Source organism: Ostrinia furnacalis, unplaced genomic scaffold (assembly GCF_004193835.3).
Source record: "Ostrinia furnacalis isolate ACB-3 unplaced genomic scaffold, ASM419383v2 OfSCF0694, whole genome shotgun sequence".
In the NCBI taxonomy this organism is placed as follows: Eukaryota; Metazoa; Arthropoda; class Insecta; order Lepidoptera; family Crambidae; genus Ostrinia; species Ostrinia furnacalis.
In genome coordinates this window covers 700,440-722,785 of record NW_021130933.1, presented here as the reverse complement: position 1 = coordinate 722,785, position 22,346 = coordinate 700,440, and the positions used below count along the sequence as shown (strand labels likewise).

Sequence of the window (22,346 nt, the reverse complement as noted above, 5' to 3'; positions counted from 1 at the left end):
ATATTTACTTCGCGCCCAATATTTTATCATGCGACTATGTTTCAGAGGTGACAATGTGGGAAAGTTGACGCAAAATGAAGCACCATCCGAATTGAGTCGCGTTATACTTTTCAGATATTGACAAGCGAGGCGAGTTATCACCGGCCAGTGATTTCTCGTTTGCTAATCGCTCGATAATTTACATTTTGTTTGCGTAGAAAGCTTTGCAACGATGAAAGTTGGAAGAAGCAATAGATTTTCTGTGTCTCATTTACTTTAAGCTGAAAACATGGTGTGGAGCAGCCTCAGAATATTGCGGAGGGTGAGTAATCTAATGGTTCTTAATTTGCATTAAGTACGATCGATTGTTTGTTACGGTTTTATTGTTTGGTACAGGTACTGGATACTCGTACCAACTCGGTTTATACAGATATTAAAGTACGGCGTATGATGAAACGATTTTATAATTACTTGCCCCTTGATATTTCAAGGGGTTCTTTAATAGTACAACCTAGTACATGCAATGCACATATGCATGTTTCTTTACTTATCATGTTACTTCTCTATTATTATGTCTGACTTCTAGGTAATTTGGAAAATGTTTTTTCCATTGTATCCGTACATACAGAGTTTCTTGCTGAAGAAAATAGGACGTTACTAAATGTTTTCCGAATTTGTAACGGAATTTCCGGAAAACTTTCCCAATTATTTAAAAAAAATGCACACCAGCCAGCCACATTCGAGATATTTCAATCGTATTGAATTTGATTTACTTTGGAAAAGATACCTATTCCAAAATAATTAGGTACTTTCGATGTTGTCAAGTTGAATTTTTTAAAATATTTATTATTCACATTGCATTGACCACTGATTGTAAGTGAACAGTTTAACACCTATTGTACGAACTTACCCATTATTAATTTTGTTCCGTTAATAGATCTATCAAATAGGCAATCAATAGGAACCACATAAAGGAGCAATCTCTATTCAGGTAAGGCGCTAGATCAAACACTTATTCGCCTATCCATTTTTGGTTCTTAGTGGTTTCGTTTAATTTTCTTCTTCCAACAACATTGATAAGAGGACTCTAACTTCTATGACTCTATTGATTTACCAATAAATAATTACTACAAATACATTATTTAAATCAGTACCTAAGTAATCCATAAACCATGTGTACTAAAAAGTGCACTAAACAATGAGGGCTATCGTTTTTATACTTAACAGTTGGCACCCCTGGCGATTGACAGGACCTTACTCTACAGTGGCGCCAACTGGTGAGCGCTAAAACGATAGCCCTCATTACCTAGCTCTAATCGTAATTTTGGTATGGCCAAAATACAGAACACTATAATACGCGCTCTATCAAATAATGATTTAACTGTATTTTAAAGTATCTATTATCAAATTATTTACACGTATTATAGTATTAAACAATAATATATCAAAATAGTTAATTAAAAAAAAGGTCCCAAATCCAAGGTCTTCAATGTTGGTAAGGTTGAATACTTAACATGTAGAACTCTTTCCGTACCAATCACACGAAAAAGGTTTTAAAAAAAGCTATACAAAAGCGCAATAAAACTCCTTTTAATTAGAACCTATTAAAACCATGTCACAGTAAAATGAATTGCTTCTCGGCTGTCGGCTGGCCACGCCATGACCACCCCGCGCCAAAACAATGAGCAGTGGATAAAAAACCGCCGCCCGCGGTGGCCATGCGAACTGGCCATCGGGAAATTCCTGTAAATTTTTCCTCGACGCGTTGTCATTTTTCCCGCCAAATTAGTGCGAACGTTGTTTTTTATTGCGATAGTGATTTGTTTAACTTTTTTATAAACCTGATAGTGTTTTGTGTTGATAGTGTAGGTGTTTTTATTTTTCTGAAATGCAGGTGGAAATTACTGTAGACGTGGTAAGTGTTTTTAATTGCGTATTTTTTATTTGAAAATTACGTTTTTCAGGTTTCATTTACTTAAAATTTTCAATTTACTAAACTAATTGCTCAAAAAGTTGAATGCGATGAAAAGAAGTTATAATATCGAAAGTTCTACTACTTTCGATACGATTTTCATATATGTCTTACTAAAAAGAATGAAAATGTAAATTAATAACGTTGTAGAGTTTATCTTTACCTACAGCATAGATATTAATAAGTAGGCATAGTTACTTTCGATGCGATTCTTTAATATTTTCTTACTTAAAACAATAAAAATGTAAAATAATAAAGTTGGTAGAGTTTACCTTCACCTACAGCATATCATATTTTCCAGAGTAGGAGTTAAGTAGGTACGTTGAGTATTTTTAATTAGTATTATGAGCAATAATAAGTAGAGTAGGTAAAGTTATTTTACTTAGTTCGTCGGCCGTTTGGTGTAGTGATTCGAAACGGACAACTATTCCGGAGGTAGCGGGTTCGATTCCCGCACAGTACAAACATTTGTGTGCATGAACATATTTGTTTGTATTGGACTGGGTGTTTTCTATGTATAATATGTATGTATCTACAAAAAAAAAAAAAAGTATTTAAGTATGTTTATATCCGTTGTCTAGTACCCATAGTACAAGCTTTGCTTAGTTTGGGACTAGAAGCGCAGTGTAAAATGTCCAAGGATATTTATTTATTTATTTATTTTATTTATTTAGTTAAGAAGTTACTTAACTTAGGTTTCGCGTGCTGCATAGTCATTCCGTGTCTCTTAAGAAAGGTCCTTAATGTGCAATTAAGCTATTGGGCAAACTAAGTCGGCTCGTCTCGATTAATTATATAATTTACAAAGAGGATAATCTTCAGGCTTCAGACTGTGTTCTTTGTGTAATAATTTTTCTGAAACTGTGTTTTTTAATAGGTTTTCTGTAAATCGGTTTAAGATGTAAGATACTGTGTATACCTACTAATAGCATGATTAAAATAACGACATAGCTTTTGAAGACCTTACCGCGAACCAAAAGGGTAGTAAGTAGGTACCAATATCTACTTAGGTACCTAGTTAGAATATTTATTTACTACTAGGTTAGTATTTAAATAAATAAGATCTGATCTGATGGTAGGTGTTTCATTAAAATTCATGTAGGTATCTACTTAATTAATTGCGTAAATCCTGTAAAATAGATTTTTGAAACTTGAACCTGATTCTGTATTTTACCTGAAACGATGATGAAATCTAAGATGGATCACATTTACTAATTACTGTAACTTAAATACTCTCGTGTTAGTTAAAGGGTAAATAGTCCCTTTAGCAGTCTGTATTTTGAAGCAAATTGAAAACAACGACCAAAGAAAATTGATATCTTGCAAAACTAATCTGTTTATACGGGGTGTTTGTTTCATAACTCGCGTTACACCGTTGACGTTGATAGATAGCTAATTTGCCGCACCCTGTCTTTAATTACATCCTATACTCACTTTAGGTAATCAAAAATGTTTCCATGATGTTTTCATGATATCGCATGATCGGGAGTCCATTCAATTAGTACGGTGTGGACAAGCAATTTCACTTGTAATGTAAACGCTATAAAAAGAATTCAAACGGGTATTTGGTAAAGTAAATCGATTACTTTAATAATTTACTCATTGACCTAAAGTCCTAAACATATATGTCACCGTAACTTTGATTTTGAAGGTACCTAAGTAGGTAAGTAACCAGATTAGAATGTAGGTAATTATTGACATAAATGAAGGCTTGAATACTAATGTAATTAAATGTCACTGTACAAGACTTTATTTTTAAAAATGGGTTTTTTGTTTTATAGAGAAAAGACTATTTCTAAAATTCGGCTAAAGGCATGAGTTCATTGTTGAAAGACTTGAAGTTTTGATCAAACTTTCCTCTACTAGAACCCGGGTCCTATGGATCTGTATTCCCGAATGTGGACACAAAAGGTTACCCGATTTAAAAAGATACGTATACCAATAATCAGAGGTAGGTATAGTACACCCGCGGCGACAGCCATCGATGGCTGCAAGGTCACCGCCATTAGCTGTTAGCCTCCTGTGTGATCCGAATACCAAAACACCTTAAGTGCTTTCCTTTTACGATTGTCGCTTCGTTTAATGCCGTGATTTAATCAGCTGATAAATTACTTTTGATTTCTTTGTACACAAAATCGTTGACTAAATAACGAAAAAAAATATTTTTGGACCTTCATCTAGCACTTACTAAAATATTACAGTAACTAGCTTTTGCCCGCGGCTTCACCCGCGTGAAATTTCGTTTGCCACAGATCATCATAAATTATAGCCTATATGTTATTCTGGGTTATAAACGATAATACTGTAAAGTTTCATCAAAATCCGTTCAGTAGTTTTTGCGTGAAAGAGTAACAAACATCCAGACATCCAAACTTTTACATTTATAATATTAAGTAGGATGTTACTTATTTACTAGTCAACTAATTCAATACCTACCAACATTACCAACGGTTATGCAATATACCTGTTTGATTTCATAAAATATTATGAGTTCATTCATTGACCTATAATGTCGTACCAATTCTCTAGACAAGATTTTGACGACGATGATGAAAGTTTATGCCCCATTTTATTGAATCATAAAGACATGTACGATGGCCACTCCTCATGTTTTCATAACATAGATGCCATAAATGCCAATACATAAAGGGATATTCACCCATATAAGTTCCCCGCGCCTAGAAATTAAAAGGGCAATAATATTTACTAAGGTCTAGCGCATTTATAACTCAGTCAGTATGAGAGCGGCACGGGAGAGTGTTTTTGTTACGTCAAATGTCAGCGAGACTTCAGATTTGTTGCTCTCTCACTTCATAATAATGTNAATAATTTCAAAATCACCCCTCCCGTGCCACTTTCATACCTCAGGCACTGACTGAATAAAGCTGGCTGAGTTGCATCACCTTTGAATGTAACATTAAACGGTGTTTTTTGGTGGAGTTTGACAGATTTTTGACGTATGTTAAAGTTAAAAAGACTGCCTAGCCTAAGGCTGAGTTGCACCACCTAACTTTGACCGTAACTATGACGATAACCGGTGGTTTTTGTATTGAATTTGACAGATTTTTGACGTTTGTCAAAGTTAAAGTAAGATGATGCAACCCACCCTAAGGCTGGGTTGCACCATCCTCCATACAAAATACACCGGTTATCGTCATAGTTACGGTCAAAGTTAGGTGGTGCAACTCAGCCTTAGTAAATGAAGTTAACTTTTCAGTGTATCTGTGTAGCAAACAGGTACATAAATTACCTACATAAACACTCGTATAATATGTTTAATCGAATACGAAACACTCACTTGCTCATTTAATCTTTTTAGCACACGGTTCATCCCTCCGCATCTGGACCAAAACTTGAAACCAAAGGTCCCATAACAAAGGCACCATATGGATCCTGGTGCACACCTGAAGCAACTCCAGCACATAATAAGTAAGATTAGTACCTATCTACTTAGATCTTTGTAAATACTTACTTATCCATTGCAAACTTATTCTACTACTACCTACAACTAAAATTCCAATTGTTGTAGTAAAGTGACAGATTAATTTCTTACACTTACATTAAATAGATCAAATTACTTGCACAATGCTTTTAACAGTGTGTTTTCTTATTTGATTTGTTTCAGATTGACACAAAGTGATTCAAACACTGAAAACAAATCACAGATCAAAGATGAGTCGAAGCAGAATCAAATGAAAGGGTTTGTCCTTGAAAATCTTTGTTTGTTTCTTTTCACTTTTATGAATAAGTAATTTTAAACTAATTACTATTTTAGGACATTTCTTCAATTTCAAAGAATCCACTTGGTTTCATCAAAAACCGAACCAGAGTACAGTTCTATGAATGACATCACAGAAGCGCCAACAGAACTTGAAGACCTGAAGGCACCGAAATCTAGAAGCAATTCGACAAGAAAGTAAGATCTTACAGGAGTTCATATAGTTTTATTAACTTAATTATATCTTTTCATAATCTAACTGTGATCCCTTCACTACTCTTAGATTAAAACAAAAAGGGAAAATATGGCATAAGCAAGCATCTCGAAAGTATCACGATGCTGTATCTTCCCTTTTTGTTATAATCTAAGGGAAACCATATCTATTCATTTAGCTTCAAAATCGTCTGCCTAGCAAATGAAAACGAGATCACTGAAGCCTTTCGAAAACAGCATTACCTAACTAGCACAACTTATTTTTAGACGATCTAATTCACAGGCTCCTGCTATTCCTAGTTGTAATTTATTGGTTTTACGAAAAATTTACTTTGACTATATTTTTTGATGAATTGTGTAATTTATTTTGAATAACCTACTCTTAAAAAATATTAAANAAATATTACGTTATAAGTAAACATTATTCGTAGATCACCAGCCAAAGAATCTCCTCAGCCCGTGGTAGAGACGCCACAGAGCCCAGTGCCATCGTCACCTACCAGAGACAAAAAGTGTCGTGGATTCTTTCGACGACTACCCCTGTGCGACCCCTTTGTGCCAATTGACCCTCAAGGTGTGTATGTAGAGACCCAATTAAGTTTCTGATTAAATTTCACACACCACGTTGGGCGCCACTTTAAAACGCTTTACCAACAGAGACGTTGATTTGAATCTATTTCTACAATAATTTTCTTTCTATCGACCAAAAGCAAATTACTGGCGACAGTTATTGACTGCTTTAATTAGATCTATTGGATCCCCGTTGGGTGCCAATTTAAGGGATCATTTACTGAATGGAAACAATTGCAATTCGAAACATTCCATATGTTGTTAATTAACCAAATAGATGAGAGTTTAATTTCAGGCTAACGGGTAATAATGACATACAATAACAAGTATTTAACAACCATTAGCAATACGAGTAGGTTGAAAGGTGACTGAGTAGTTTTAGCCACTTTTCATTAACCAACTGATCTCGTTGTTGCTTTTACCTATATTTGTAAATGTTATAATATTCTATTCAAGCGATAGTGATACTCTATCTCACTTAGTATCAGGTGCAATTGCAGTCAAATGCCTGCTTTTTCCTGCATTTTTTGTAGTTATAAATTGTATGCAAAAGCATACTAGGTATTAACAAAATATTAAAATATTAACAAAAAGTATTAAGTACATCCCACTATGGAAAATATTTTTTCTGAAATAAAAATTTATTATTATCTCTTTAATTCATTTTCCTTCTTATTTTTTTTTTTTTACAATGTAAATTATAAAAAAACTAAAAATATATTATAAAAAAACTTAAAAATAGTTAATCCGCTGGTAGCGGAGCAGGGCCCAAGCTACCGGTGGTCAGGGTCACAGGCTGAGGAACCTCCGGACAATGCGTGCCGTGCTGNTAGTTTTAGCCACTTTTCATTAACCAACTGATCTCGTATGTTGCTTTTACCTATATTTGAAAATGTTATAATATTCTATTCAAGCGATAGTGATACTGCATCTCACTTAGTATCAGGTGCAATTGCAGTCAAATGCCTGCTTTTTCCTGCATTTTTTGTAGTTATAAATTGTATGCTTTTGCTATATTAACAAAAAATCTTTTAGGCCGAGGCTACATCACCTGGCTGCTGCTGGTAACTTTCTGCTACAGCTACAATGCGTGGTGCATCGCCCTCCGCGCGACATTTCCCTACCAGACTCCGGAGAACACGCCCATATGGATGGCCGTCGATTACTTCTGCGACTTGGTCTATTTGTTGGACGTAGGGCTCGTGAAGCCCCGGCTTATGTTCTTACATGAAGGCTTCTGGGTTGATGAACTGGCTGAAACCAGAAAGAACTATAGGAAGAAATTGCAGTACAAGGTATGTTCGAAAGTTTTTGTGAATAAAAGTAGCTCTAAAACTCTAATTGGGTAGTAGGTAATATGGTCACCCATAACGCCATGTCACATGATGACTATTGTCTATTTTGGTCTTTTTTGACGTCGACGTGTGGCGTCGATAGGAACGTTTGACGCTGACGTCGTACGCCGCCTATAGCGTTTAATAGAAGACCGTGGGTACCGTAGCCTCTGAAAAATGGAAATATCTAGAAATTTTCGTTTACATTCATTTGACTAAAATTCATGTCTTTTTACAGTTCGACGTCATATCACTAACGCCTTTAGACCTGTTGTACTTCTACTTTGGCACGCACATGGTTATCCTACGATTTCCAAGGCTTCTGAAGCTACAAACGTTTTGGGAGTTCCACCAGGCAATGGATCGTGTGCTGTCTTCTCCTTACGTGGTAAGTTTTCGGGATTTATATTAGGTACCTACTTTATTAAATTATTGATAATTGAAAATTTTTTTTGTTTATTTCAGGTACGAATCGGGAAAACTTTATTCTACATCTTCTACTTGATTCATCTGAACGCGTGTGCTTACTATGCCATGAGTGACTGGATAGGTAGGTCAAGTTATTTTGTTTTCATTTCTTCTTACTCCTACCATTTTTTTTAACCCATGTTTTACTTTAAATTGGCTCGTGATCCACAAGGTATTAATTGCTAACCACTTTAATTGGATGGTTTTAGCAATAAGTCTACAACTTGTTGGCCAAGTCAATTGACTATGTATTGATCCCAAGAAATCATGGCTAAAATAACGTTGTGCTATGTATTTGGTTAATGATGTCACCCCCAATATTTGTTTGTTCAAAGGTCTCGGCTCCAACGAGTGGGTGTACAACAACGAGGGCAATGCTTACATCCGCTGCTTCTACTTCGCCACCAAGACCGCTACATCCATCGGCAAGAACCCTAAGCCAGAGAACACTGAGGAGTACTTGTTTATGACGGCGGCCTGGCTTATGGGAGTATTTGTGTTCGCACTGCTCATTGGACAAATACGGGACATCATTGCCACGGCTACTAGAGCACGAGTGAGTAGCCCAATAGAGTCACTATAATGTATGTATAGTTACGACTGTTCACTATAGCTTATTATGAACCAATGTGCAATCTGATTCACTCACTGTATGGACTATTACTGTTTCCAGACAGTTAAAGTCCAGATAGTTACATTCCCAACTTGAATATAAAATAGAGAAATTAATAACTAATTAAGGTCACAGTAGTGAATAGTGTCCTTCAACTACGTTTTCATAATTTTCAGCCAAAAGCAACGTAAAGTCAACTTCGTTATTTCAAACGAATATTGAACCAAATTAAGGGTCATAGCACACTTCTCAACCCGGAAAGGGCTCAACACCTTATCGCCTTCCTGTCCTAAGACGAGGCGTTTACGTTACATTGCGGATAAGTGTGCGTTGCAGTACGGAATTTTATACAAAGAATACTGACCGCCTCGAAATGATATGGTTACGAGCCGTTTCCGAGTTGATAAGTGTGCTTCGTCCTTAAATGAGCACTTGGTGTACGTTCGCAGGCGGAGTACCGCAAGACGGTAGACGGCTGCTCGCGCTACCTGCGGCGCCTGAGCATGCCGGCCTCGCTGCAGCGCCGCGTGGCCTGCTGGTTCAGCTACACCTGGAGCCAGCAGCGCTGCTTCGGTACGGAACCCTCCCCCCATTAGAAGCACCATAGAGTCCAACAAAGACGGTGGACGGCTGCTATAGTCTGGTCTGTAAGCACGTAGAATTTTGTCCAATGACCCCAAGCTACCCATCCTTAACGCTCGCGCGTAATTATGTTGCTTTCGCGCTCGCACACTCACTGCGAGCGCACAGTCGCGACAGCAATATAATTACGCGCGAGCAAAAAGGATGGGTAGCTTGGGGTCATTGGACAAAATTCTACGTGCTCACAGACCGGGCTTTAGCGCTACTTGCGGCGCCTGAGCATGCCGGCCTCGCTGCAGCGCCACGTGGCCTGCTGGTTCAGCTACACCTGGAACCAGCAGCGCTGCTTCCGTACGGAACCCCCCATTAGAAGCACCATAAAATCCAACCATATCTATGGATATTCTTCTGTAATTTAATACACATAATTGAAATATTTCGAAATTTTGAACTGTGCCTCTAAGTCAAAGTCAAAGTCAAAATTTCTTTATTTGTTTAGACTAATAAGTAGTTCTTACAAATCGTCATTTTGNTCACTATAGTTACAACTGTGTGCTGAGTGAGGTAGAATGGTAGACTAGTAGAACTCGAGTAAGAATGTTTACTCCTACTTCCCATGTCCCTTACCTTATGTTTTTTATCAAATTCTTAAATACATAAGTTAAGCCAGTCAGCAATGCATACTTTTATTCCATTAAAAACTTAAAGTGAAGAAAAGCCGTTACTCAAGGTAGACACCAAATTGCGCTATTGCCAAAATTTCAAATTAACAAAAAAAAACGATGTAGGTTCCACCCTGTATAATCCGGCTGTATCTCCAGGTCACCTAGATACATTTCATAGCAGCTGTAATAGACATTTAGGTACATACATTTACCAATTTTGGTGATAAATAGGCATTTTGTATTAGTTTTTGTATAACGCCTGAACAAAAACAAAGGGTAATATTTTGGTGTTATACATAGATTTCGAATATAAAAAATATATAATTTACCTAATTAAGACATGACAAAAAAACTGAGGTATGTCTCGTTTCTGTCGGGCCTGGGTCACAGATGACCGTTCTTCTTTCATGTTGAAAATTTTGTTAAAGGAACAAAGCAGTATTAACCTACCGCTTAGTTTTTATCCGTCCGCGCAGCGTGTGTGTGACCAAAGCTAGTAAAGAGTTTCGGCACACTGATCGCTCGGTGCTTCTTCGCAGGCGGAGTACCGCAAGACGGTGGACGGCTGCTCGCGCTACCTGCGGCGCCTGAGCATGCCGGCCTCGCTGCAGCGCCGCGTGGCCTGCTGGTTCAGCTACACCTGGAGCCAGCAGCGCTGCTTCGGTACGGAACCCCCTCCACCCCAATAAAACCACCATAAAACCCAACCAATACTATATCTTATCAACATAATTGAAATATTTTGATCTTTTGAACTTTGCCTCTGTGAAAACAAAACAATTTCATTCTAAACCTAACAAAATTAATTAAAATACCCTATGAATTGCTTACCCATTCAAAATTCATAGAAAGCACTATTAATTTTTGGCTTACAATTATGAGAAATAGAAGCAAAGAACTTTGGCGCCCAACATGTTGTGTGCTCTACCATGTTGGGCGCCAACTATTTAATAATATAAAAACTTGCCTTTTTCAGATGAATCTAAGATCTTGAATTCTTTGCCGTACAACATGAAGAGAGACGTCGCTTTAGCCGTTCATATGTCAACACTTAGCAAGGTAAACTTGAGGCTGAAGATGTCAGAAAAATATCAATAAAAACATTAAAAACTAATGGCTATTCCCTCAGGTACAACTCTTCCGCGATTGTTCCGATTCGCTACTTCGCGACTTAGTGCTTCAATTGCGGCCGGTGTCCTTTCTCCCAGGTGACGTGGTGGTGCGGCGTGGTGACGTCGGTCACCAGATGTACATCATCAAGGCGGGCACGTGCTATGTAAGTTAAGTTACATTGGCAGAGCTCTACATTTGTCTTCAGGATATACGTTTAAAGCCAAAGAAAATAATGTATTTCCTGTATCTCATTAAAAAAGAAGCTGACAAAACCGACTGAGTTTCTTCCGCCACTTCTTCTCAGCACCAGGCCACCAGTCTATATGCCCATATGAAGTGGTGGCAAACTATATTTGGGACGTGTATAAGCGCCCTGGAAAGAGCCAAAATCCCAACTAATATTATAAATGCGAAAGTAACTCTGTCTGTCTGTCTGTCTGTCTGTCTGTCTGTCTGTCTGTTACGCTTTCCCGCTTAAACCTCGCAACCGATTTTGATGAAATTTGGCATAGAGATAGTTTGAGTCCCGGGAAAGAACATAGGATAGTTTTTATCCCGGTTTTTGAAACAGGGACGCGCGCGATAAAGTTTTTCTGTGACAGACAAAATTCCACGCGGGCGAAGCCGCGGGCGGAAAGCTAGTACTGAATAAAAGCTTTGACTTTGCCTCTGTTGTTACAAGTCCATACGTTGAAAAGTGGAAAAAAATACTTTTTTCGTTTCAGGCTTTAGTGATCTAAATTTTGTCATACGTTTGCTTTTACCTACACCTACAATATTTTTCCACAGGTAATGTCTCAGGACGAAAACGAAGTGCTAGCGACTCTACGAGAAGGCTCAGTTTTCGGCGAAATCAGTTTATTGGGAATAGAGGGTTTGCGAAGGAGAACTGCTACAGTAAGGTATAGTACCTTTATCTATAGTAATTGTTACTGATATGAATCTTGTCAATAGTGTATTTGTAGTTCGGAAAAATTGGCGCCCAACGTGTTGTTTGTTTAACATCCTATAAGTATATTTTATTACATCCCAGGTCTCGCGGCTACTCGAACCTTTTCGCATTATCTCGGAACGATCTTGAGGCCGCACTGAAACACCACAAAGAGGCCGCTCAAGTGTTGCGTCTACGAGCTGACCAGATCATCCGGGAGAACGCAGCCCGTCAGGCCAAGCAACGCATGGCGCATATCCAGGCCAAGAAGTCCGCAAGTCTCGCATCCGATTCTGTGTCTGTGGCCAAGAATAGAAGGCTCTCTAGCGTGTCTAGCAATGATAGCAGCTCGGCCATGGACAAGCGACATCGCTCCGCTAGTGCGCTGTCCAAAAGAAGACTGTCTGCTGTTTCGGAGAATAAGGTACTGTGATATTTCTTTACCAAGTATTTAGTTTCATAGGTCGCCCCGAATTTTGTAATGTAGTCCAGTACGATTCTGCCCACGCAACCTGGTTACATCTTACCTAGGTAACCATTATTTAAGCTCCATGCTTTTGGGTAAAATTTTCGGCCTTACGAATTTTGTAGCGTAGTATTTCAGGTGCAGTCTTGCTACTGTTTTAGATTGAGTATTCGTCGATTTGATAGAATCAGCTCAAGTCCATACCTAGTGCAGGCAGTGACAATTGTGCATAGATTCCGCTAGGTTATAATGTACTCTAGTGAATCAAGTAGGTAGTAATTGAAGGGGTGAGTGGACAAAAGTCTTAACTAACAAAATGAGTTATAAGTGTTTGAAAATGTTAATCTGCTCATACTGCTAAAATGTATGAATGCATCAGATAACACTTTTGTTAAGGTTTGACACGTAACAAAATTGCGTGTTTTGAGCTCATTGTGTACCTATGTTCATGCAAAAAAGTCGATTCTTCAGTTTTTTCAGATAACACATTTGTCCACTCACCCCTTCAATTCAGTTCAGTTACAGCCAAATGAAGTCCACTGGACAAAGGCCACCCCCAAGCAGAAGTATCTAATAGAATCTGTTTTCCATAGAACGCGCAGAGGCCCGTGAGCCGACCATCCCTGGCTCCGGTGCGCAACCTCGCCAAGACTCCGTTACCCACCATCGTGCTCTCTTCTGACTGAAACGAATAAATATCAACTTTTTGGAGTGTCAAATTGTTTTCTCGGTCAAAATGCGTTGCAACTGATTCTTCGTCAACTCATTGGACATTTTTTATTGAGTAAAATAATATTTTACTTTACTTTTTTTATAACCTACCTAATATTTTACAAAATGTAATACAGTCATCCGTAAATGAGCCTTAAGTACCTACGTTTTCAGGGGCTTAGCAGGGGGAAGTACGAAAATTGATGTAAGTAGGTCGATGTTTTTTTGGGTGTGCAGAGAAATTAATTATAGCGCTCAAAGTAATTTATTATTGGCAATACTTATGTTAGTAATCAAATATAAATGTAGTTAGTTGTTATAAATTACAATATTAATATATTTTACTATTTGTGAAAATATAAATTTATCTAAATGTATCTATGTGAATGAATACCAAAGAAATATAATATTCTATAGATCAACGTTGTCTTTTTTTATTCCAAAGGATAAACCCATAAACTAGATGCAATACACTACACACAACAATCAAATGTTTTAATAATAGCCTTTGGATTAAAAAAAACATGGCAGAAAGCAGATAATATATGCAGGTACGTAAATAAATTCACCATGTTTTGCTCTACATTACTCGTAAATCTTGCAAGGCGACGTTCTGTGAGTCAGTAATTTGGCGGCAAGTTTGTCAACCGCGGTCGATATGCCGTGAATCATTAGATGTCCCCATTTCCTTCTAATGCAATAATTATTGTTATTACCGCGTCGCGTGCATCGCTGAAACAGCCAGTGCGGCATTGGAAAATTTGTCTACTCCTGAAATTGTCAACAAAAAATACTGTACAATAGGTACAGTAGTTTACATTGTTTTTGTACCTACGAGTAACTTTTTTTTATCCACAACGAGGAAGCTCTTGGCCTGTATCTCACCTGATGGTAAGTGACGATCAGGCCGAAGGTGGAAGCGAGCTTCACCCGGAGGAACTGGCTATCTTACCTGTAACTGCCGGAACACAATAATGCTGTTGAGCTTCAAACTTCAGTTAAATAAATAAGCTTCTTTAAAAACATTAAACGAAAATGCCTCTCTATAAACTCTATTAAATAGAATCTAATAGCTCACCATTACGTTAAACTTTCAGTGCTAAACCAGTTACGAGTAATAATATCCGTAATGCCAATTGCTAAAAGACACATACTTACGCTTGAGGGAATCTTTTAGTTTTCATACCGCCACCGCTGCAGCGTCTGAAATTTAATTTTCTATTAGGAATTTAATTTGAAATTGTTGCAAAACTCTACATTAGGTATGTACAATTAAGAATTTAATAATGGTTTTCAAATATTCATTTGAAATTGTTGCGAAACTACATTACGAGTATGTACTTAAGAATTTAAAAATGTTTTCAAATATCTAAACGCTTAAAAATTATCGTAATTTTCCCTTGTCTTTTAGTCGAGAGCTTCACTAGCTACCGTGATTAAGCTTTATTTAATTTTGGTGTCCCACGGCGGAATGCCTGGGAAATAAATGCTATTCCTAACTAACAACTCCGTTCATTGCGCTCGCGTGACGATTTTCATTTTCCTCGCTGAAAAAAACGTCACCGAGCGGATTCCACGGCGTAATGTACCCAAAGTAAATAAAACCCTTGATTTGGAAAAGTTTGACAAAATTACGAATTAATATTTGTTTTTTCTTTATAAAATGGTATTGTTTAAAGTTTAATTACAAATTAAACATTCGAACAGTCAGCCAGTCTCTTGACAAAAGATTTTAATACTACGTATAAACAAATATTCATTCAAAAGTTACAAGGAATGAGCTTTAAATTCCATGGAAAATTGTTATTCAATAAACCTTTGAGCTAAGTATAAGAGTCGGTAACAAACTAGAATGCAAGGTGCCTTACAACATACGACTCTACCATGAATTTTGTTTTGAAACAGCTGAATATCGATACCATACCTTTTGACCGTTATTAGTCAAGGCTACTACCTACTACGCCTATAAACATTTGGAAAATAAGTTAGCGTCATATTCAATCTAAGTACTTACTTAATTTAGTTACTCAAATGCGTTGAGTGTACAAACAATATTCACCAAAAACATCTTTGCCGTTTTTGAAAACAACATTTCCCAATGAAAGATCGTCCAGTATAAACAGGATTTCATTAGGTAAGGCAAGCCTCGATCAACAGTTACCGTTACAGTCGGTAACTCGGCGCACATCCCGCCGGATGGCCGCTTACTGAATTTCAGCGTAATTACGATTGTGTAAAACCGAATGATAAAAGTAAATGTGGTTCATTGCAGTAACTGAAAAGCTGGTGTTATTACTTTGTTAACGTGTGAGAAATGTGCAATAAAGAAGACGGATTGTAGATTTAAGGGAACCATTTTTTAAGAAGATAACGTAAGTTGCGATTTTCAAATTTACCTACTTAGCGTTCAATTAACAATCTTAATAATTAATTAGAATCCAAATTGCTATATTTTTTCAGCAGAGAGTACTTATCTTATCCTACCGTAAAACTTTTGCTTAGGTAAACCAGTTTCATTCTTCGCTTTTGTAATCTAATTTGACGGTTTTTACAGTAATGCCTGTTCAATTTACAACTTTTTTACCGTTATGAATATGAAATACCATAAATTAATGTTTTGTGATTTCCATTAAAAATATCATAAAAAATGCATTTTAAGGCGTACCATGGATTGAAGTTTGAAATTCACTTTGTGAGGACAACCAATTACTTAACTCGTTCACAAGTCACGACAAGCACAATATGCTTTACGTTTCCGCATGGAACTGAACTAAATTAAGCTAAATCTTGAAAGTCATGTAGCTACATTTGGTAATTGAATGAAGCTCTGAATCAACTCGATGATATTTTAACTGAAAACGAGCCTGTAACATCGTTTTACACACATATAAAGAACAAGTCGGCTTTTAATGAAGAGTAGATCGAAATATACTTAGTGAATCAACTTAAGTACTTATGTCCAGTAGTATTTATAATAATAAGGAAAAATAAAATTGATAGTTAAATTGCTAATCAATTTGCAAATTAATTTAAACTTGGTTGAAGTCACGTGGTTCGTATCTACCGTGCATATAAAACAAAACTTCATAAGTAAGTAGCACGCATAAATACAGAAATTTACGACTGCTAAAGCTACTGGAAAGTTAAAACGTAGCACTTACAGTGCAGCACCTTCAAATAAGTTTTGCAAACGTAAATAAACACTTATTTTCATTTACTGCCATGACATGTAGGTTTTCATAACATGAACAAGTTTCGGATCTTACAAGGCGAACTTATTGCATTCTTATTTGCCAATACTGGATACAGACCCAGAATATAAAGAAAATGAGCTATATAAAAGTATCTGGTCCAGTAAACACTACCTTACTTTATACATTATAATAGTTTAACATTGTTCTTGTTATTCCAGCAAGATTTAATTATAGTTACTTTAACTGAAATTAAATACTTACAAAATGTTATTACATTTCAGTCACTCCGAGAGACTTTAACAGAGAAAATGTAGAGATCATTAGTAAGTGGTAGGTAAATTCTAAAGCACATAATGTCACCTTTTAAACTGAACTTCAAATATCCAAAGAAAACAAGATAATAGGTAGGTACGAGTAGATATTATGTAGGTACTAATTGATAGGTAATTACAAGTTACGGACACATTTTCATGCTAGATCCAAACTTGCACTCCCAAAACAAAAACATAGCGTGCCAACCCGATCTCTTATTTACTCAATAATCAGTCCAAGTCAAACAAAGAAAATACCGCAAAATAATCGCTAATTTCATTATATTCGTCGCGGAGTCACGACATAGATCGCGTGATGCGCCTCGCGATCCACCCTATATCACCGGTATCATCTACATCGTATCGGATATATTCAATCATCGTTATATTTTTTACGTCTACATAAATTGGGTCTGTCTGTCTGTAGGTACACTCGATAACATTTCCATTTGACTGCAGTGCAGCTAATTCTGGGTGGCATAATTTGTAGCAAGTAGATACGAGTACGATGATTCATGTAGTCAAAAATATTATTTCAAACTATTTACATAACTGAAAACAACAAGTTAATGCTTCTTATTCATCAATCTTATTCTTATTCTTCTTATTCAAATTACTAAAGGATGGTTCCTTTTAAATGTACAGGCCTACCTGTTTTCAAAGCTCTAATAATGATAAAAGATTACTAAATAGTAAACGTCGATTTTACTAATCTGATTTTCTTAATCTGAACCATAAGTAGTATAGAGTTCATTTTATCTATAAGGATATGTGTATCTTTAACTCTATGGTATGGTTTACATTACATAATACCTTTGTCCCCTTGTCCACAAAAAGCGGAATTATTAGTTGCCCCATTTGCATATTGATGCAGCGTGCCTGCATTATGATGAACTCTGTCTCTGCACGAATATAACGCTCATAATGAGCTAATGAACCCGAAGTTATGACAGCGCCCTTGCCACGGGAAAGTTTATTGACTTCAGCTTTATGTTTTCAATCCATTTGAACAATCCTTACTATCGTCCATTATCCATAGCTTATTAACGAAACAGTAAAGTCACCATCTTATTTGCAAAAGCTCGTTACACTTGAAGATTTCTTGTCATTTTCAGAAATTCAGAGAAGGTACTCACTCGGTCGGTAATCGGTAGAGTTGCACAAGTACTAGGTATCTAAAATCAGGCAGGCCTATGAAAATTATTACGAATACTTACTTAACGGATAAGATCCAAAGCATAATTGCCATCAAAACCTTGGATAAGGACATTAAAAAGTAAATTGATGCACCCTTCCGAACCCATACGGCAGATCTAGAGATAAGCTGGAGAAATTGCGTTTTCTCACGAAAACCGTACCAATCCGAAGCATCGTTAATGCAGTATACAGATGTGTACAGTGTCCTCACTACTCCATTTCAAGTATAGGCGCTAGACAGTATCGCATAAAATATTATGCTTGTTTAGGTAAGAAGTAGGTATCCCGTTTCTATTTCTATATTTGTAGCAATACATCTCTAAACTAGCATAATACAGTATGACTAAATATTACAACAGAAACTCTATTTAATGTGAATAAGTGAACGAACTAAAGTCGCTGACATAGCCCGACGGATTAGCAAGCTGAAGTGGCAATGGGCAGGGCATATAGTACGCGGAACTGACGGCCGATGGGGCAGCAAGGTTCTGGAATGGAGGCCGCGTACCGGAAACCTTTACGATGTCGTCGGTCCACCTTGTAGGTGGACGTCTCGACATCGTAAAGGTAGCAGGGAAGCGCTGGATGCAGGCCGCTACCAATCGATCAACGTGGAAAGCATTAGGGGAGGCCTATGTTCAGCAGTGGACGTCCTATGGCTGAAATGATGATGATGATGATGAAAAGCTACCTTAATGAGGTTGTCGGTCCACATTGTGGGTGGTCATCACTCATCCTCGTCGTTGGTGGTAGTAGCCGTTCTGCCTCCGGGAATTCTTAGCACCCCCTACCCTGTCGTCATTCTGACGACATCTCATAAAGGTCATATGGATATGAATCATTATGGATAGCATTGGGGGAAGCCTATGTTCAGCAGTGGAGGTTCTATGGCTGATATATGATGATGATGAATAAATGCTATCGCTATACGGTAAATAAAAACAAAACGAATAAATAACAAGAATTTTAAAGTTCAATTTATGAAGTGTTCTACTGTTTTTATTCCTATTACAACCAATGGTACCTATCTGATAAACTACGAAACGGAGCCGAATACAGTTATAGATTTATGGAGGCGCTCCTTAGGCCACCGCCATACATCATGCGGCCTCAGTTACGAAATTACGATAGTAAATATTTATCGAACCCATTTCTGGGCCCGCTATGAATTAGGCACCGTTTGCGGAACAGGCTCGGCCCGCAATCTTTTAGCGGCAAATATTTGCAAACAAAAGTTTGTTGGTGTTCCTGGTATGAAAATAGCGAACCGGTTGTTTATTGGCTTCATCCTTTTGTAGGTATTGCAAATGAAAATGCAATGCAGTGCGCTGAAAATGCTGAAGAGTATTACATGCAGCATTCAAAGTTTAAATCAAATAGTTTTAACCTAATTTAACTACTAACTCATTTGTTCTTTTGAATTCTGCAAGCATAGTGTAACTGTTCAAATACTTTTAGCGCAATTACTCATTTGGTCTTTTGAATTCTTCATAAGCATAGTGAACTTTTCCAGACAACAACAAAGATACCTAAGAAGTTTGTTGTGGTTGTTACTAAGCCCAACGATCTTGCGTTAGAAACCTTCCACAGGCAAGATTGGTTTAATGGCACTTTTTTACCGTAGACACCCGTATATGTTAGTTTTATGTTTCTACTTTTGAAAGTAGCAGAAAAAAAATGCTGCTGTCTTTCCCGAACATAATCCGAAGCGAGTGAATACCTAATCATTTACATGGAAGATATTATGTACCATCCTAGACAGGATCTCACTTAACATCGGGTGCCTTTGCGGTCAAACCTACCTCTTTCTGCATTAAATAAACTAAAAACATATGATTATGATTTTAGACATAAACCATGGGACGCAATAAGGAGCCGGAGCAGCCGGTGAGCAACCCGGTGGAGGCCAAGAAGCACCGCGACGAGTCCATCAGCCATTTCAAGAACGGCTACTACGAGCGCGCGTTGACCTCGCTCAACAAGGTACGTACGGTAGCTTTGTGATAGCTAATGTAATTTATTACTAGCTGTGTGTGGCAGTTAAGCTGTAGATCCTGGCTATACAGAAATTGCAGCGGTGGGAACATGAATTCAGGGTTCAGTATAGCCAGGAAACCTCTCCTTAAAAGAGACGAATTAGCATGGTAAATATAACTTTTAATTAAATATTGTATTTTGTTGTAGAAACGTAACGTAATTTCCATGGACCTATGTAGGTCCATGGTAATTTCTAAAAAAACGCAGTTCCAAAGATAATACCCCAATAGATATTAAGTATTAATTAACTAAAAAAACATCTCCTGCTTAAATTCATGTTAGCGCGTTTAAAAACCCCGCCATTTTCATACATATCTTCAAAATGCGTACTTCCCCTCTCAAATCTGAGCCATCACTAGTGCGAGACCAAATGGTAAGTGGGTGCGAAAACATTCCGGGTCGCCATGGCGACTACAGCCCGGGCGTCAATACTGACGCCTCTTCATACACCTCCCTTACATAACACACACTGACCGGATCACCGCACCATGGCAAGCGACGAAAATGCCATAGCTCAGGCCCGAAATATCCTTGGACTGACCAAGGATGCAGAGTTCCTTCAAAGTTTCGTTCGAGTCGGAGTCGGCGATGAAGAGGAGGAAGCCCCAATTCCAAAGGCGTCGATCAGTAAGCGAGCGCCGCAGTCTGGCGAAAAAGGCGAAAATGAAGTGGAGGAGGAAAAACACCCCGGGAAGGAGAGAAAGGAGTCGATCAAGCCTCGTAAAAGAAAGGAACGTAAGCCGAAACGGGAAAGGAGACGCCGGGAGGAGGAGCTGTATACGGACAAGGACCGCGCGGCTGCCGTGGTCATGGGCTACAAGGATATCAAACAGTCTCTGAATATAAAAGACAAGGCGGAGAGGAGCAGCGCTCTGCAGCTTCCCATAGAAGCGGACGCGGGCACTCTCCTGGCGCTGGCCCGCGCTGAAATGATGCGGGAACGGTATAGGACGGCTGTATCTTTCGTGGACAAGGTAAAACATTACCCAAACCAAAACTATACGTCTTTCATTCATAGTACAATCCTTTCGAACCATGGGAAAGTCAGTCATCATACCACTTACTCTAAAATTGTCTATTTAGCAACTCTTGCGCACGTTACGTCACATGTTAAAATTAGGCCCACCCCACACCATAGCATTGATAATTGGTTGACTCACCACATCCATTTGTACTTGCAGGCGATTGAGCTAGCCCCCGAAGAGAAGGCTGCTTACGTCGCTCGAAGCAGATGCTATTTACTGTTGGGCGAGCCACGGGCGGCGCTGACCGACGCTGAAACCGCCCTGAAGCTTGATCCCAAGCACGCCAAGGCGCTCCTGCAGAAGGCTGAGGCTCTGTACTACTGCGGCGAGTTCGAAATGAGCCTGGTCCACTACCACCGCGGACTGCGAGCGAGACCAGACTTGAGCGAGTTCAGACTGGGCGTCCAGAAAGCACAGGTATTTTGTTGTCATCGTATTATCCGTGATAGTATATCTGTTTCTTTTACACCTTTATAAAGAGAAAGAAAGATACAATCACGGTGACTAAAATCACCAGTGCGCGCGCGCCGTTACAGATGCGAATAAAAAAATACTTTGACTAATACTTGTCTATGCCATGTCACACCACAAAATCTGTGGTGTCTATGTGTCACCGAATCTGTTTAGAGTTATGTACCATGTACTCTCTACCAGGCACTATCTGTAAAAAAAAATCACACTTTTTATATTATTTAATAATTTAATATCCTTTTTCACCTCCACATTCACGAGTATAAATTCTAATAAATAAAATCTTTACTTACTTTACAGGAAGCAATAGAGAACACAATCGGTGACGTCAAGCCAGTGAAGCGACCGCCACCCAAGAGGCGTTCTTCCTCCAAGTCCCAGCGCCCTGTCCTCGGCCAACTGATGTCAGACAAACTTTACCTCGAAAACTTGCTTAAAAACCCCGACCTGGCCATCGCCGACAAAAAGAACGATGTCGTAACGAAGCAGGCAGAAGAAGCAATTAGGTTTTTGGAAAATAGAGAGGAGTTTTGGAGACAGCAGCAGACTTGTTAATCTTCGCTTGTAGGCAGAGAATACACACACTATTAGTTGTGGCTGAACAATAATCGCATGCGCAGTTATCGAACAACGTACAATATAACTAGCTTTATTATAATACAGATTCATAGAATATACCAAAGTACCTAATCTAGAAAAAATAAAGTATGTTTAAAAATGCTTCTCTTGTTATTTTTATGCGATATTTTAGTCTACGCCCTACCCCCTAATTAATT

General features: G+C 38.0%; 2 protein-coding genes across 3 annotated transcripts; both read left to right on the top strand.

Annotated features, from left to right (window-relative positions):
* The first annotated feature begins 116 nt into the window (after positions 1-116).
* On the top strand, positions 117-13,624 carry CngB (Cyclic nucleotide-gated ion channel subunit B). 2 transcript variants are annotated; one of them, XM_028300110.1, is made up of 15 exons: positions 117-301; positions 5,271-5,380; positions 5,577-5,651; positions 5,727-5,867; positions 6,314-6,456; positions 7,488-7,747; positions 8,025-8,174; positions 8,252-8,336; positions 8,590-8,810; positions 9,317-9,440; positions 11,091-11,173; positions 11,244-11,390; positions 12,017-12,129; positions 12,261-12,582; positions 13,218-13,624. In XM_028300110.1, exons 1-15 carry the CDS (start codon positions 269-271, stop codon positions 13,308-13,310), a joined length of 2,100 nt encoding a protein of 699 aa, XP_028155911.1. In that variant the 5' UTR covers positions 117-268; the 3' UTR covers positions 13,311-13,624. The 2 variants fall into 2 exon arrangements, with proteins under 2 accessions (XP_028155911.1, XP_028155912.1); XM_028300111.1 differs by lacking the exon at positions 117-301 and adding an exon at positions 1,685-1,894.
* A 6,923-nt stretch (positions 13,625-20,547) lies between these two features.
* Positions 20,548-22,232, top strand: LOC114366806 (tetratricopeptide repeat protein 25). The gene is made up of 3 exons (XM_028323797.1): positions 20,548-21,048; positions 21,256-21,516; positions 21,871-22,232. Exons 1-3 carry the CDS (start codon positions 20,563-20,565, stop codon positions 22,123-22,125), a joined length of 1,002 nt encoding a protein of 333 aa, XP_028179598.1. The 5' UTR covers positions 20,548-20,562; the 3' UTR covers positions 22,126-22,232.
* Positions 22,233-22,346: the final 114 nt, after the last annotated feature.

What these genes read in the sequence shown, in the direction of transcription:
- LOC114366806 (XM_028323797.1), top strand. Translation starts at nt 20,563, where the DNA reads ATGGCAAGCGACGAAAATGCCATAGCTCAGGCCCGAAATATCCTTGGA. An exon ending in CTGTATCTTTCGTGGACAAG is followed by an intron (nt 21,049 to 21,255) that starts GTAAAACATTAC and finishes TTGTACTTGCAG; the next exon opens with GCGATTGAGCTAGCCCCCGA. An exon ending in TGGGCGTCCAGAAAGCACAG is followed by an intron (nt 21,517 to 21,870) that starts GTATTTTGTTGT and finishes CTTACTTTACAG; the next exon opens with GAAGCAATAGAGAACACAAT.
- CngB (XM_028300110.1), top strand. Translation starts at nt 269, where the DNA reads ATGGTGTGGAGCAGCCTCAGAATATTGCGGAGG. An exon ending in GAGCCAGCAGCGCTGCTTCG is followed by an intron (nt 9,441 to 11,090) that starts GTACGGAACCCT and finishes TGCCTTTTTCAG; the next exon opens with ATGAATCTAAGATCTTGAAT. An exon ending in ATATGTCAACACTTAGCAAG is followed by an intron (nt 11,174 to 11,243) that starts GTAAACTTGAGG and finishes CTATTCCCTCAG; the next exon opens with GTACAACTCTTCCGCGATTG.